Raw genomic sequence first — 16,745 nt, forward strand, 5'->3', positions numbered from 1 at the left:
TGGTTTTTTCACATCAAAAAAATAAAATGTGTTTTTATTCATCACTTTAATTTGTAATACAACTTATAAGAATACATATTCATCCATCTTCTCAATTGTCTTTAGAACCTCATTGTAATATTATATAGTCATTCTTTTTATGAAACATTAATTCAGGACTCCAATGTCCTCATCATTAATGAATCAATTATATTTTTTAGGTAAACAAAGTTGTTATTTTGGAAAATGAGCATGTCCATCAGTAAAAGGTTCAGCAGTGTATCCTCAGCATACCCTTGTGCTGATGATTTACAAAGTGAAGTAATGATAATGCAACATTAGCTCTTTAGTTCTCATTCCAAACGTGATTTTCAGTCATTATCTGTGGCGTAATGTAGCCGGATTAGTCATTGATATAGCAAGCCCCTCCCCTTTATGGTAGTCTCTTCATCACATGGTCAGGACGGTCTTCCCTGCAGCCCCTGGACACTGGATGATGTCATGGTGGGCCTGGGCGGCGTGGTCCAGTGGGACCTGAGAGCCGACGACCGGACGCAGCCAGCCGGCCTCCATCCCCGCGAACAGCAGCGCCGCACACTGCTGGCTCTCCTCCTGATACACAGGAAGACCATTCAGCATGTTCCAATCATCGGTTACATGAGTAACATCCTTTAATTACAAATGCTTCACTGCTTTACAATCAGTACTTTACTCCACTTTTTACTTTTACTCCTTACATTTTAAATACATGTACCTTCTACTCTGTACATTTTCAGCACATGCTTTATTTTTAATCTGCATTTGGTGGCATGATCATTATTATTTAGTCATTGAGCGTCTACTTAAACCTCACGTCATACAGAAAACACGTGGGTGTATTCATCATTTCCTGGTCTTCTCTAAAGAACAGCGACCAATGAGAACTCAGCTTGTTGCCCATCATCCTCGGGACTGTGCTGACGCTGGCAGTCAGCAGGAAGCAGCTGCAGCGCCCCCCATATCAAACCAGTATCCTACAGAGCTAACTCATTGGAGCAATGCAGAAGGCAGCAAGGAAATGCTAAAAGACCATATTACAACTTGAAATAGAAGTTCTGTAAGGTTCTATAAAGTGAGGTCCAGTGACCGGCTGGACTCTATAAAACAGTTATGGCTGCTTTTCACTTCAGCCCATACTTCTTTACTTTTAATTGAGTAAAGCGGTTAAGTCAGTACTTCAACCTTTACAATCTTATCTTCAGTAGACTGGACTACTGTAACGTGTCTTTACAGGTCTCACTAAAACATCTATCAGAAAGCTGATTCTGTGGGTGAGGGTTAGTGGATGTGTAGGACAGTAATGAGGCTATTCAAGTTTTGTCATCGCACACACTGGAGTGTCGGCCAGAACACTGCTTCATGGCCAGGATGTTCAGGGTATGAGGTGTACGTTGGAGAAGGCAAGGAGACGACGACATGATGATTCAACCACTTGTATTGATGTATATTTAAGACACCAATGGGCAACAGACGTATGTTTACAGGTGGTTTGTATATGTTTGTGTGTGTGTGTGTGTGTGTGTGTGTGTGTGTGTGTGTGTGTGTGTGTGTGTGTGTGTGTGTGTGTGTGTGTGTGTGTGTGTGTGTGTTTTTTCTCGCATGGACGCACACTTTAACAAACAGGGTTTCTTTCAGCAACACAGGAATACACGTGCTACTACCGAGAGCACGCCGGAATGAAACGTAAACGATGCGCGTCGCGCTCAGTGTGACGTAGGTCCCGTAACTAACAAAGTAACAGTCCATAACCTGAAACGGAGAACTCAACATATTAAATGCCTAGAGCCTTTTGTACTTAGTACTTTTTTTTTCTTCCAAAATGGACTCTTAGTACTTTTACATCCAGGCAGAAGACATTTCTTTTTAACGCTGCTTTTAATTAAACCAACTACTCATGTCTTGCATTGCACTGTAACTTTTATTCATGTATTTTATATTCCTTTTATTCTCTTTGCTTTAGAATAACTATTTTTAAATGCCATTTGTTTATGTGTTACTTAATGCTCTTAATGTCTTTCATTTTTGTAAAGCCCTTTGAATTGCCTTGTGTTGAAAGGTGCTGTATGGAGGAACTTGCCTTGCCTGAGTATTTTTAAACAGTATCTGTACTTCTTCTTGAGAGAAGGATGTATGTACTTTTGCCATCTCTGGATATAAACCCAGAAAAATGTTCACATCATGGAACGGTGTTTGGAACCATTCATGGTAACATTTATGGACGAACCCCTATAGCTGACCTGACCCCCCTCCTGCTGTGTCACATGCTAAGCTTTACAAGCCGTTGGGAATAAAATGTATAAAGGAATGTTATATCATATTTAATATTTGTGTTTTTCCTCTCTGTGCAGTCTGAGGCTTGCTGTGCCCTATCACCATTTTACTGACGTGTACCTACATCATGTATTTGTTTACCTTGCTGCGCTGCCAGGGTAAACAAAGATATAATCCAGATTGCTTGGCTGTATTTTGTTGCTTGCTTGGATATTCTTGATGTATTTTTTTGTGTTTGTCTTTATGAAGTCCTCTTGTCATTAACTGTACATTCCTGAATGTCAGTTCCATTGCTTTGACATTCAGTCGATGTTAGCTGAGTCGAAGCTAAAAGGGATCCCTTCTAACGTTTACTGGTGTTTAAACACTGCAGACCACTGGTTGTTCAGAGAGTAGATGTCGAGATACCGTCAATAGCCACCACATTTTTACTCATTTCCACTGCATGGTACGGCTCGTTTGAACTTACTTTGGTATAAGTTAGTTTTGTTTTCAGCTGTGAATAGTAAGCAGTCTATAAAAAGCTGTAGCGTGCAGTGGAGATGGCTGTGTGACGTCACCGCTGTTTACCGTTGTAGCGAAGAAAAGAGCCACTCCCATGATGCAGCTCTCTTTAGCCATGATGTCTCTGGGGTTGATCTCTATCGAGCCTCTGCAGCCAATCACCTAACATCAAAGAGAAACAGAGGAAGATGGACAGAAGAATGCACAGGAACACTGGAGAGTTTGCAGATCTCAATGAAACGTATCATTATCTCAGCTGTTTGACACTAATGTGCACAACGTACAGGCAATAGCAATAAAATTAATGAATAAATACAAAAACAAAGGGGATTTTATCACCATTCCTGGACTATCCTAGTTCTTTCTAGCTTCTACTTTTTCCTAATAATAACATTTGGAAGAGACGTCTCTAAATCAGCGGATAGTTTTTAAAAACTAAATACAAACATTTGTACTTTTTCTTCTGCTCCCCGTTTACCGGCAGAGACTGAAGAGGGACCGACCTGTGACGAGGACAGTGCAGCGTTGGTCCGAGCAGTCTGACTCTGCTCTCCACCACTGCTTTGACATCACGGAGTGGTGTGTGTTTGAGGAGGACGATATAAACACACACACTGACGCGGTCATTTGCTACATCGGCAAATGCATCGATGACGTCGTGCCGCGGATTACTGTACGGACATTCCCAAATGAAAAGCCCTGGATAAACGGCGAGGTCCGAGCTAAACTTAAAGCACGGGCCATCGCGCACAGCGGCGGTGATTTGGATGAGTACAGGAATTCCAGGTATGCACTCCAGAGAGCTATTAGCAGTGCGAAAAGACAATACAGGGACAAGGTGGAGTCGAACTACAAGGGCTCCAACACCAGAAATATGTGGTCTGGACTAAAAACAATGACAGACTACAAAAGGACAACGAGTGGTGTTGAGGAAGTGTCTGCATCTCTCCCAGATGAACTGAACACATTTTATGCACATTTTCAATAGGTCACTGCTCCAGTCTGTAGTCCCCACATGTTTTAAAGAGTCCATCATTGTCCCTGTCCCCAAAAAGACAAAACCCATCTGCCTCAATGACTACCGCCCAGTTGCACTCACCTCCATCATCATGAAGTGCTTTGAGCGGTTAGTCAAAACTTTTATCACCTCCTCCCTCCCTGACTCACTGGACCCCCTGCAGTTTGCCTACAGGGCAAACAGGTCCACGGATGATGCCATCTCTCTCACCCTCCACACTGCCCTCTCCCACCTGGACCAGAGGAACACTTATGTGAGAATGCTGTTCATTGACTACAGTTCAGCATTCAACACCATTGTGCCCTCCAAGCTCATCATTAAGCTCAGGGACCTTGGGCTCAACAGCGCCCTCTGTGACTGGATCCTGAGCTTCCTAACGGGCAGATCCCAGGCAGTGGGATGGGAACATCACATCCTCCACCTTGACCCTCAACACCGGAGCCCCTCAGGGTTGTGTGCTCAGCCCTCTCCTCTACTCCCTGTTCACGCACGACTGCGTGGCCACACACAGCTCCAACACCATCATCAAGTTTGCTGACGACACGACCGTCATCGGCCTGATCACAGACGACGACGAGGCGGCGTACAGAGGGGAGGTCAGAGCCCTGACATCTTGGTGCCAGGACAACAACCTCCATCTCAACGTCAGCAAAACAAAGGAGCTGATTGTGGACTACAGGAAGAGGCAGAGAGAGGCACACACACCCATCACCATCGACGGGACTCCTGTGGAGAGAGTCAGCAGCTTCAGGTTCCTCGGGGTAAACATCAGTGAGGACCTGACATGGACACATCACACCAGGGTCATATCCAAGACGGCTCGACAGCGGCTCTTCTTCCTCCGCAGGCTGCGGAAGTTCAACATGGACTCCAGGATACTCTGCAACTTCTATAGGTGCACCATCAAGAGTATCCTGACCATCATCACCGCCTGGTATGGCAGTTGCACCGCCCTCAACCGTAAGACTCTACAGAGGGTGGTGAAAACTGCTCAGCACATCACCAGGACGGACATCTACACCCAGCGGTGTAGGAAGAAGGCCGGTAGGATAATAAAGGACCCCCATCACCCCAGCAACAATCTGTTCTGTCTGCTGCCGTCTGGCAGACGGTAACGCAGCATCCAGACCAAGACCACCAGACTCAGGGACAGTTTTATACCACAGGCTATAAGACTGCTGAACTCCTGAGCTGTGTGAATGTCTACTCACATCTGTTTATAGTACACACATACATATTTATATATATATATTATACACATCTGCCATACATATGTGTTTATAGTACACATATCTATATATTGTACATATCTGCCATATACATCTGTTATACGTAATATATGCATCTGTCCATACCTCCTCATTCAACAGTGTAAAGTATTTAAATACTTTCAATGTATTCCACATATGTATATATTTCACATCCTCAAATCTTTATTGTTGTTACTGTAAATATTCTTCTCTTTTTGCACTATTTTATTTATCTTATTTGCACCATGTATGTGGAGTTGTTGGAGGAGCATGGGACACAAGATTTTCATTGCCAACGTATACGTTGTATATGCTGTGCATATGACCAATAAAACCTTGAAACTTGTATAGCCCTTATTAGAATCATTAAGTTTTAAAAGTGCACTAAAAGCTGAATCCAGAGTTATTTTATCTCTACATTCATCTGTCTGACAGAGAGTGGAAGTTCGGAGGTGGTGCTTAAGGAAAAACTCAAGTGCGCAAGCTCTATGAGCCCACATACGGGTATTTATGGTCTGGACAGGCAGGCATGATGGGTGATTTGTGACGTTTTGCTCTCGAGAACGTCACAAATGACCCCTGCCCCCAACACTGTTACAGCTCTCTATAGAGCCATGGTCTGCAGTCCTACTCACAGCCACACGTCCTCCATAGGCCGCCATCTGCAGGTCCTTACTGAGGTTCACATTGGACAGCATCTCTAATATCACATCCACGCCTCGGCCCTCTGTGGCTTGCTGCAACACACACACACACATACATACATACACACACACACACACACACACACACACAATTAAATACAGAGTTTATAATCATGCAACCCCAGGACCAACATGAGCTTTCTCTCTGTGAACAGCAATCTGGGTTATAGATGTTAAGATGCTCGATGAGCTCCATTCATGACGACTTCCTGTCCTTCTGGTGTTCCTGCTGGTGTGTGTGTGTGTGTACCATGATCTTGTCTATGTAGTCCTCCTCTCTGTGATTAAAGGCCAGGTGAGCTCCGTTGTCGAGGGCCAGCTTCATCCCCTCCGGGGTCCCTGCTGTCCCCAACACCCTGAGACCCAGAGCCCGGGACAGCTGGCACGCTGCCACGCCAACCTACACACACACACACACACACACACACACACACACACACACACACACACACACACACACACACACACACACACACACACACACACACACACACACACACACACACACACACACACACACACACACACACACACACACACACACACACACACACACACACACACACACACACACACACACACACACCCACCCCCCCCCCCCTCTGGTGAATTGTATGTTGTTTGTTTTCATTTCTTTGTACTGTGTTAACAATTTAAAAATCAAGTAGAAAAAAAAAAAGACAAGAAACCATCGTACCCCCCCACTGGCTCCGTGGATGAGGACGGTCTCTCCCGGTTTGGTGTTCGCTCTGCAACACACAGCACATCGTTTAGAGACATGACATTTCATTACTCCAAATAAACCCACGCAAGAATGCTTAAGTAGGTTTCATAAAGCTATATTTAGTAAATTCATTAAAATTATTTGGTCACATTAGTCTGTGTATCCCAGACAGGTGCATGAGACTGATCAGCAAGCTGCTCCTAACAGTCTCCCACCCAGTGTCGATCCCTGTTCAGAACTCTGATCAAACTTTCTAAGCAGGCAGTGTAAACCCCTATAAATCAGGATTCTTTCTCTGCAGTGCCTCATACTCTCCTCAGATGTTTCCAGAAACTATTTGATGTGCTGTGGAGCTGTGACAATAGTTTTCTCCGGCCAGTGGACACATCATAATCTTCTCATTTACAGCAAGTCATCAACGGTCAACAGTTTCCCTCTCCTGTAGTGTGTTCTATAGGTTTGAGTGCATGTAAAATCCCTGTGTTCCCTCCAGAGGGCGTATCTATCCCATGAGCCACTGCATACTGACATACACCTGAACATCAGCAGGAGAGGACTCTTTAAAGTAGAGACGCTACATACTGATATACACCTGAACATCAGCAGCAGAGGACTCTTTAAAGTAGAGACGCTACATACTGATATACATCTGAACATCAGCAGGAAAGGACTCTTTAAAGTAGAGACACTACATACTGATATACACCTGAACATCAGCAGGAAAGGACTCTTTAACGTAGAGACGCTACATACTGATATAGACCTGAACATCAGCAGGAGAGGACTCTTTAACGTAGAGACGCTACATACTGATATAGACCTGAACATCAGCAGGAGAGGACTCTTTAAAGTAGAGACGCTACATACTGATATACACCTGAACATCAGCAGGAGAGGACTCTTTAAAGTAGAGACTCTACATACTGATATACACCTGAACATCAGCAGGAAAGGACTCTTTAAAGTAGAGACGCTACATACTGATATAGACCTGAACATCAGCAGGAGAGGACTCTTTAAAGTAGAGACGCTACATACTGATATACACCTGAACATCAGCAGGAGAGGACTCTTTAAAGTAGAGACGCTACATACTGATATACACCTGAACATCAGCAGGAGAGGACTCTTTAAAGTAGAGACGTTACACACTGATATAGACCTGAATATCAGCAGAGTAAGGCTCCTTTTAAAATAATCAGAATTAGTGATTGTTTTGAAATCCTGCAGTCTATGGAATAAAAAGTGTACTTAACAGGTGTCTTTAATCAGACTTCCATAGAATAATAGGGCCCCTTTAAGGTCCTGATACACAATCACAATTTTTAATCCTGCTGACGTTTACCTCTATCTCTGGAAATATCAGGGTTTAAAGACGGGGTCAAAAAGATTATAAACTCCTGATTAAGCTTCAGAGTTTAACACCTCATTGAAATTAAATATGTGGGTAAACAGAAATGACCTAACAGGTACAGAAGTTGTTGAAGGATATTTCTGAGTAAAGAAACAAACATGCGCCAGGGTTTCCGTTAGAAAAAAAATCTGCCGGTCAAAGTGACCGGCCGAGGTTTCACCTTCCGGACATTTTGATAACACCACGGTCAAATATTCCATCGTTCCTAATTAGGCTAGTGTAGAAACATTTGAAGTAGACTAGTAGCTTACAAAATGACAATTTGACACACAAAAATAATTTAACACATTTATTGGCCTTACTTTCAAATAATTACGTGAACACTTATTGCGCAAACGACCCCGTGCGTTATTTGCACGAGGTGCCCGAGTTAATTTTAAGAGACGTATCTGATGAACCAATCATCCTTCCATATATATCAAACAAATAAAAAATAAATACAAATATTTCTATTTAGTTTAATAAACTAATCCCCCTTACCCACATACAATTAAGACTTTTAACAGCCCAACAATAGGCTACACGTAAGTTATATCAACGGTCTTGACGTGCACAGACCGGTCATCATCATCATCAGCAGCAGCAGCAGCACCTCTCTTGTGAGTCGCATCTGGAGTCGTCGCATCTTTCAGAAAAAAACTTTTAAGGCTACTCTGCCTGGGACCGGCCATATTTTAACAATAGCCGACGTAGCCTATTTGTTTGTTAGCAGAAGACGCTAGCCGCATTCAATAAACAAAGTGGTTGTCATGTTTACGCTTTTCGTGGTAGAATCTTTGCTGCACGCAAACGCTCGTGGGCCAATCACACGCCATACACCTTCCGATGTATTTGTAGGCCTGTTAGGTTAAATTATTTTATTCTAATAGGCTACTGTGTTACTACATTAGACTTAGCCTAAATGGTAGTATTATTCTGAAAATCAAATTGAGTTAGATAGAGGGATTATTAGTCAATTTCAAACGGACACTTTGACCGGTGAGATTTCATTTTCTCGGACATTTATTTTTTTTCCCGGCCAATGTCCGGTAATTACCGGACAACGGAATGTCTGACATGCGCACAAATCAGCTATAAGAATGATGCAGCTGCAGAGTTCAGACCTGTGGCCTAGCAGCCAGGGGCCACAGCGCTGCAGGTCTTACTTGTGAACCAGAGCTCTGTAGGCGGTGAAGTAAGGGATCCCGATGGCTGCACCCTGGGTGAAGTGCAGAGCGTCGGGCAGTCTGTGGACACACTGCTCCGCTGCTACACTGAACTCTGCATACCCTCCAGACTCTGTGGCTGTGGTGAACACACGCTCTCCTGCCTGCACAGGAAGCACAGGAAACACAGGAAATGGATTTAATGTACATCCATCAGAACCTTTAACTCCCTTACCTCAGATTTCAATTTAAGCTCATTTTCTTCAGGTATGCCTTGTGAAAGAATGTTAGAACACAATGACAGACCATTAAATGCTTTTGGTCGTGGCTGGCATTAGCCACCATGACCTAGTGGAGTGGATCTGCTCTTGAAGGTGCTTCTCATCCAGGATGTCTTATGTTGTACACACATAAGACATGAAGCAGATCCAGCTGGGATCCAAACATGTTAATCCATTTTCTTTAGTGCATACACTGTTTGTACTCATTTGTCATCTATTAGTTCTTCTCTTAATTCAGACTAAACATTTCTAAGCTAGTTAATTATTAGTAAACATTTCTTCTAGAATTATTTATTTGATTTATTTACATTATATTTAGCAAAGGATGCCATTTCAATAAGAAAAATGAAATAAATATAAAATGTATCCACCATTAAATCTGGTGTCAGTGGTTTTATCACAGACCTTAACTGCAGTGACTCCTTCTCCTACACTGTCCACCACCCCAGCTACGTCTGTCCCCGGTGTGTAGGGCAGGGTGGGCTTACGGGGGTACGTCCCTGTCCGGATGTAGGTTTCCACAGGGTTCACTCCACAGGCGTGGACACGGATCAACACCTGCAGCAGCCGAAAACCGTTGAAAAAACAGTTTGTTCTGGTGCATTTTCTTTATTTTTTGGTCATTGTAAAGGTAATGCACCATCATATTTACATTACTGACTGCATTAATGCAGTGTAAAGTGTATTCATACAGATACATACTGTACATGGCCAGAGGTGGAAGAAATACTCTGAATACTAGGAATATTCTGTTACATTGCGCAGATTTTCCCATTTCAGAATTATACATAAAATACTCTTTGATTATAATTATTGCTGCAATAATGGAGCAAGTTTTAATGGCTTTGTATACTGCAGGGTAGCTTGTGAATTTACTCCAGGTGAACTAAAGTCTGATTTAAGGGCTGATTATATTTACCATCATTAATCCAGATCTGTAACTAAAGGTATTAAATACATGTAGTGGAGAAAAAGTACACCATTTACCTCTGAATTGTAGTGGAGTAGAAGAACAAAGAAGCAACTATTGAAATACTCAAGTAAAGTACAAGTCCCTCAACAATGTTCTTTAGTACAGTACTTGAGTAAATGTACTTAGTTACTTTAGCCCTCTGTACATGGCTGATGTTTAAAGGTTGAGAGGTGAAGCCCTGTCTGATGCAATGTGACCATTAAAGCAACAGAAACGTGCTGAGCAGTACGTGTGGTCTCTTTGAATAAAGATCGTGTCTCAACAATACCAGAATAACAGAGAAGTTTGAAGCAGTTTATGGCACTTTTACAGAATAAGGTGTGTGCATGTGTGTTTCTGTGACACCACCTCCCCCCCTGCGACTGTCTCACCTGTCCGGGTCCGGGCTGAGGAATGCGCAGCTCGGTCAGCCTGAGGACTGAAGGGGCCCCGAACTCCCGCACTGAAATGGCTCTCATCAGCCTGCAGGCCGACATACTGCACACACTGACGGGTATAAAAACTCTAAATACAGTCGTCCCACCCACACCTCGGAGCTCACAGTAATGTTTCTGCTTGTTTAGAATGTCTTACCTTCTGAAGTTTACACAGTGGTTACAAACGCACCAGCCCCACCTGCTGGACCGGAGTGTAATGCAGACACATTGAATATACGTAATACCGCTCTAAAGTGATTCCGAAAAAATGATTTATTAAATCAGTAAAGCTGTACCTAATCAGTGGTGTGAAATAAATAAAGATTTAAAGTATTAAGTATTTTTGCTACTTCAACTCCACAACAATTCAGAGGTGGCTTTTGGGCTTTTACTCCACTACATTTATTCAAAACTTTTATTTACTTTACAGCTTTAGATTAATAATATAATGAACACTTAACCTTAGAACCACCCGGATAAAATGTCAACAGCTACCCTGCAATATACAAAGTCGTTAACGTTTTGCTCATTGTAGGTAAACCATTACCAAAATACATTTAAACCAAAATATTTGAATCATAGCACAGAAAAGTGCATTATGTACTTGTGTTTCAACAGCTAAGTTACAAAAGGAGCACATATTCAAGTCTAAACTGAATTAGTGTTGTAAGACAGGATGCTTAAAGACACGACACTGAAGTTAGCATCCTATTCAGAGCTTCCGATTCAGTTAAAGGGGAAAGTTAAGGGATATTTAAAAAAGCGGCAAAATCTCCCTTTTTTGCATTTTCACAAATAGAATAAAGCTTTCACTAATCAAAAACTGGGTTATGAAGAATGTTTAGACTCTCTGGAGTCTACGTATAGTGGTTTAGATCAGGACCTGGTCTAATGTGGGCTAGATGCAAAAAAAGCAGTGAAATCTCCCTTTTTTGTATTTTCACCAATAGAATAAAGCTTTCACAAATCCAAAACTGTGTTATAAAGAATGTTTAGACTCTCTGGGATTATCTAGTCCAAATAAATCGGCTATGCAGCGATTTAAGAGGTTCAAAGTACGGAGAATTAGTCGCTCAGCGCTGTAAATGAAATATCCCTTAACTTTCCCCTTAATTACCGAATAGGAAGCTCTGAATAGGATGCTAACTTCAGCGTCGTTTTAAACACAAGATTACGTGCGCTTAAAAAAAAATTACCGATCGACTGCTTTGGTCTTCATGGCGTCACTTCCGTTTACGCTTCCGTGACTCCTACACATATGGATTAGCATAGAGCTAATGTGAAATGCTGGAGAAAAGCCCATCCACTTTCTCAGAGAGTAGTGGGACATGCGGAAGTATGAGCGGACACGGTGACAGCCTGACCCGGTCAGTTGAGTTTATGTGTTAGGGTTGTTATGGTACATCAAGGAACTCTTTATCACTGTGTTCTCTCAGAGGGAGCCAAAGTGTGTTCCATTCAGAGACGGCGACAGACCGCTGAGGGACTGACGGTGGTTTCTCAGCCTGCAGCCTCTCAGTGTGACCGTGGAGCACCATGTTAGTGAGGAGCAGGCAAGCTCTGCAGAGAGCGTGTCCTGCTCTCAGGGCTGGCGCTGTTTGGTACCAGAGCTCATCCTCGACCTCCAGGAATGGTCCCCTGCTGCTCGGGATCCCTAAGCCCAGAACCCTGCTGCTGGGGAGCCCTCAGCTCAGACCCCTGAGCTGCACACACACACCCCGCAGTACTGCTGCTGCACACACAGGTAACTCTACTCTGAAAGTGACGGGTGCATGCATCACCTGACTCATTAAACTTTAGAGACTAACTGACTTCATTCTGGGTCCAGGATGTACACAGGACTGAAATGAATAAGTAAAGGCATGGGATTGGGGGTTCAAGGGGTTCAAGGTTTTATTGGTCATATTGAGCTCCTGCAGATGATGTCATATATGCTGGTCACGTGACGAGATACGACAGGGGCAGCCATTTTGGCAGTCATCGCGGCAGTAAATTGACAGGCACTGGCAGACTGTCAAGGATGGTGGATAACTGCTGTGCACCAGGTTGCACAAATAGGCGTGGGAAAAAGAAAGGTGTATCGTATTATCGCATTCCTAAAGACGCGGAGAGGAGGGAGAAGTGGATTGGAGCGATTAAAAGAGCCAGGAGCCTTCAGAAAAAGACTGAAAGATGGGACCCCCCGGCCGTTGGCTTTCGCTTATGCAGTGATCACTTCATATCAGGTGGGTGAAGGAATACAGTACAATGCTACAAAAAGTTTCTGGTCAGTTTAATTAAATTTAATTAGTTTAATTTAAGAAGTAGCACCCAGTTATTATAGCTAACGGACACTGTGATGTCCCTTTTTAACTCAACAAGTGTGGCTCTGGCGCAGCCTAGCCAGTTAGCAAGTTAGCTTGTAGCAAGCTAGTGGTAAACAAACGCCAGCCACTTTGGTTGAGTACGATCAAAAATACAAACTAGCAAGTTACAGATGCACTGCAGTAGCTATCCAAGCTAAAAAACATGCTAACGTGACACTTCCGTAGCTAGCCAAGCTAATAAACAAACAATGCTAACGTGACACTGCCTATCAAACTGGAATAATTTAATACTTACCCTTGCAGTGATGATGCCGAAGTTTTTGGATGTAAGACTCCACAGTTGAATGTTGTTTACGAAGCCGGACTGACACCATTTGTAAGCCTCCAAGCTTTTGTACGCTCTGAGGGAGTCTCCTGAGTACACTGATGGAAAGCTTACAAGATAGCTGTGGATGTCTGCGTAGCGCAAGTCGGGTACATCGTCTTCAGAGCAGGAGGTTATGCTCTTGAAAAGCACACCGGGTGAATTATATGGGTCGCTTATATTTAATCTCTCTAATTTTGTACTATAAAGCCGAATTTCACTTGAATTAAAATGAGAAGTATACTCGCTCGGTAAGAAAACACTGGCACCGGTGGTCATGTTGACTGCCAAAATGGTGGCTCCCAACCAAAAGTCACGTGACCGCAGGAGCTCTATGCACAGCATATACAGCGTATATGTTGGCAATGAAAATCTTATATCCCATGCTCCTCCAACAACTCAACATACATGGTGCAAATAAGATAAATAAAATAGTGCAAAAAGAGAGAAGAATATTTACAATAACAACAATAAAGATTTAAGGATGTGAAATATATACATATGTGGAATACATTGAAAGTATTTAAATACTTTACACTGTTGAATGAGGAGGTATGGACAGATGCATATATTACGTATAACAGATGTATATGGCAGATATGTATAATATATATATATATATATATATATATATGTGTATATATATATATGTATATATATATATATATATACGTGTATGTATGTATGTATGTATATATATATATATATATATATATATATATATATATACGTGTATGTATGTATATATATATATATATATACGTGTATGTATGTGTATATATATATATATATATATGTATGTATATATATATATATATATATGTATGTATGTATGTATATGTATATATATGTATATGTATATGTGTGTGTACTATAAACAGATGTGAGTAGACATTCACAGAGCTCAGGAGTTCAGTCTTATATGTGGTATAAAACTGGGACGATAAATAACACGTTTTATTATATGATTACACTATCAATTGTTTTGTTGCAATTCACAACCTTATCTTGATAATCATTAAAGCATGCATTAAGATGGCACTAAATCATATTGGAATCAGTTCAGCCTACATTTTTTAAGCAACAAGTAAGTTTATCATTTAAAAACAATCATCAAAAAATATCAATATGAAATAAGGTAGTTTTATGGCATAGGGTCCACCTGCATTATTAAAATAAAAACAAATGGCATCAATATGTGATTCTGTTTCTCCTTTCGCATTAATCGGTAATCTGAGCCCAAACTTTACTTCATATCTGTTTATCACAAATTAAATTTTTTATCACATCATTTCACAATGTTATCGCATAAATCACTAATATCATGCAGCGCTAATGCTAATATATCAATTATGGATCTTAATCATGAATGTGATCTAGTTTTGTAACTTTCCAGTCATGGTGCTTAGGATCATTTATTTGAACAACGTAAATGTGTTAAAGATAACATTATGTGATCCTATCAACATTTATCGTCCAGCCATGATCCTCATTCGCTTCTGTCTCAGGTGCCAGCAGTTTGTCCCTCAGGAGCCACACCTGTGGAGAGCTCAGGCCACATCATGTGGGGGGGAGCGTCACTCTGTGTGGCTGGGTCCAGTACCTCAGGTGAGACTCTGTTCCTGCAGTTCAGATAGATAGACATTTTATTCCTCCCAAATCGGGAAATTATTTAAATGTACCACCTGACAGTAACTGCAGAAAGAGTAGCCTACTAAAGAGACATTACATCACAGTCACACTGTGGTGATATATGAGACCTGACCTCTTCAGTCAGGAGGAGTCCTGCTCCTGGGATGAGCAGGGTTGAGACGGTTACTTTAAAAATGAAATCCATGACTATGAGTAGTCAGAGTATCAAAATATAAAAACTATGTAATCTGATTACTTCCCATTACTCTCGGCTTAGATCGATCATATGCAATGCAAATATAAACAAGAAAAATAAATATCAATAAAATGTTTTTACTTAAGTGTATAATGTAAGACCACAGGACAATGTGACCTTAGAAAAGAAGAAATCAAGACCGTTAGGATCAGAAATGATTTTATTGAGAGGAAAATCTGCCTTTCATGAAGCATATTCAGGCAGCAGCCTAACTCCGAAACACATGAGCACATACTACAGTTTAAAAAAGAGAAATAAAATCTGAGCTGACAGAAAATGCTCCATTTTAGTTTAACACACACACACACACACACACACACACACACACACACACACACACACACACACACACACACACACACACACACACACACACACACACACACACACACACACAGTTAGGCTCACACACACTATTTTATGAACATATAGGTTTACATGCTGAATTAAAAACAGAACAAATTAACCAAAGAAAGTGAAAACTATGAAGCAGATTCAGGCAGTAAGCGTATAGATTAAAGTATTAGCCTACAGTCATATAAATGATTAAAATACTACATGATGGTCTTCACGACACGCAGTGTGTCAGTAATACATGTTACTGGGTTTCCCTTTCCATACTGCGTGACTCTATGCTGTCCAGACTTGTTTTTCCCATAAAAAAAAAATCTTTAAAATCACTTTGTTTCTCCGACAGGCAGGATCTTTTTGTCATCCTGCGAGACTTCAGCGGCCTGGCACAAGTCCTCATCCCTCAGGAAGAAGTAAGGATGGAACAATTCAAATACCATATTACAGTGTCTGTTAATACTATTACAGAAAATAACACTATTATAATAATAATAACAATATATTTTTCACTGCTCCAGGTCTATATTTTGAGATTGATGTTGATTTCTAGATCTGACTTATTTTTCATTTTTCTTCTGTGTTAAGTCTGCGAGTCATTTGAAAGCAATGCTGTGTGATCTCACAACAGAGTCTGTCGTCAAGGTAACAGGCACAGTCAGACGGCGACCAGCGGGGCAGGAGAACAAGGTTAGTGTGTGACACGAGAGATTCTGTTATGAGATATTGGATCAGTCAGTCTGCATGCTGCGGTGGAGCTGATCCTCCTGTGTGGAATCACACCTGTTCCTCTGTCATTCATTATCGTCACCACCTTACTGGCTCAGACTTACCACAATACATCAAGACCAATAACATGTCAACCCTTAAAATGGAAACGGAGATTTGAAATGCCTGAATAAAAACAAAGAAATTAAGTAACTGTTTAGTGTTCCATGTGAAAAATATGTTAAAATGTTTGATAAGAATGAATCCAGCAGGGAGCAGCATAGACAACGGCATTGTCATCATTGCAATGTGAAATGCTTAAAATGTAACTATCATTCTCTTTCTATTGGTGCTGTTTGCCTTCAGTTCAATCTTCAATTTTAAAATCAAGAATGTTGGAAATCATTTACCAA

General features: G+C 41.6%; 2 protein-coding genes across 3 annotated transcripts in view; one reads left to right on the top strand and one right to left on the bottom strand.

Moving 5' to 3' along the window:
- cryz (crystallin, zeta (quinone reductase)) lies at positions 1 to 11,952 on the bottom strand. The gene is made up of 10 exons (XM_063885903.1): positions 11,915 to 11,952; positions 10,876 to 10,917; positions 10,674 to 10,788; positions 9,735 to 9,887; positions 9,049 to 9,212; positions 6,463 to 6,514; positions 6,016 to 6,165; positions 5,697 to 5,798; positions 2,860 to 2,955; positions 1 to 591 (listed from the first exon to the last, which is right to left on the bottom strand). The coding sequence occupies exons 1-10, from the start codon at positions 11,935 to 11,937 to the stop codon at positions 430 to 432; spliced, it is 1,059 nt and encodes a 352-aa protein (XP_063741973.1). The 5' UTR covers positions 11,938 to 11,952; the 3' UTR covers positions 1 to 429.
- dars2 (aspartyl-tRNA synthetase 2, mitochondrial) overlaps positions 11,949 to 16,745 on the top strand; it is a 23,131-nt gene continuing 18,334 nt past the window's right edge. The window contains exons 1-4 of one of the 2 annotated variants that reach the window (XM_063885902.1): positions 11,949 to 12,462; positions 14,897 to 14,996; positions 15,974 to 16,040; positions 16,213 to 16,314. In XM_063885902.1, the coding sequence (XP_063741972.1) occupies positions 12,255 to 12,462; positions 14,897 to 14,996; positions 15,974 to 16,040; positions 16,213 to 16,314 (477 nt within the window). In that variant the 5' untranslated portion in view covers positions 11,949 to 12,254. The remainder of the gene's footprint in view (positions 12,463 to 14,896; positions 14,997 to 15,973; positions 16,041 to 16,212; positions 16,315 to 16,745) is intronic. The other variant, XM_063885901.1, reaches the window with a different exon arrangement.

Source organism: Eleginops maclovinus, chromosome 6 (assembly GCF_036324505.1).
Source record: "Eleginops maclovinus isolate JMC-PN-2008 ecotype Puerto Natales chromosome 6, JC_Emac_rtc_rv5, whole genome shotgun sequence".
In the NCBI taxonomy this organism is placed as follows: domain Eukaryota; kingdom Metazoa; phylum Chordata; class Actinopteri; order Perciformes; family Eleginopidae; genus Eleginops; species Eleginops maclovinus.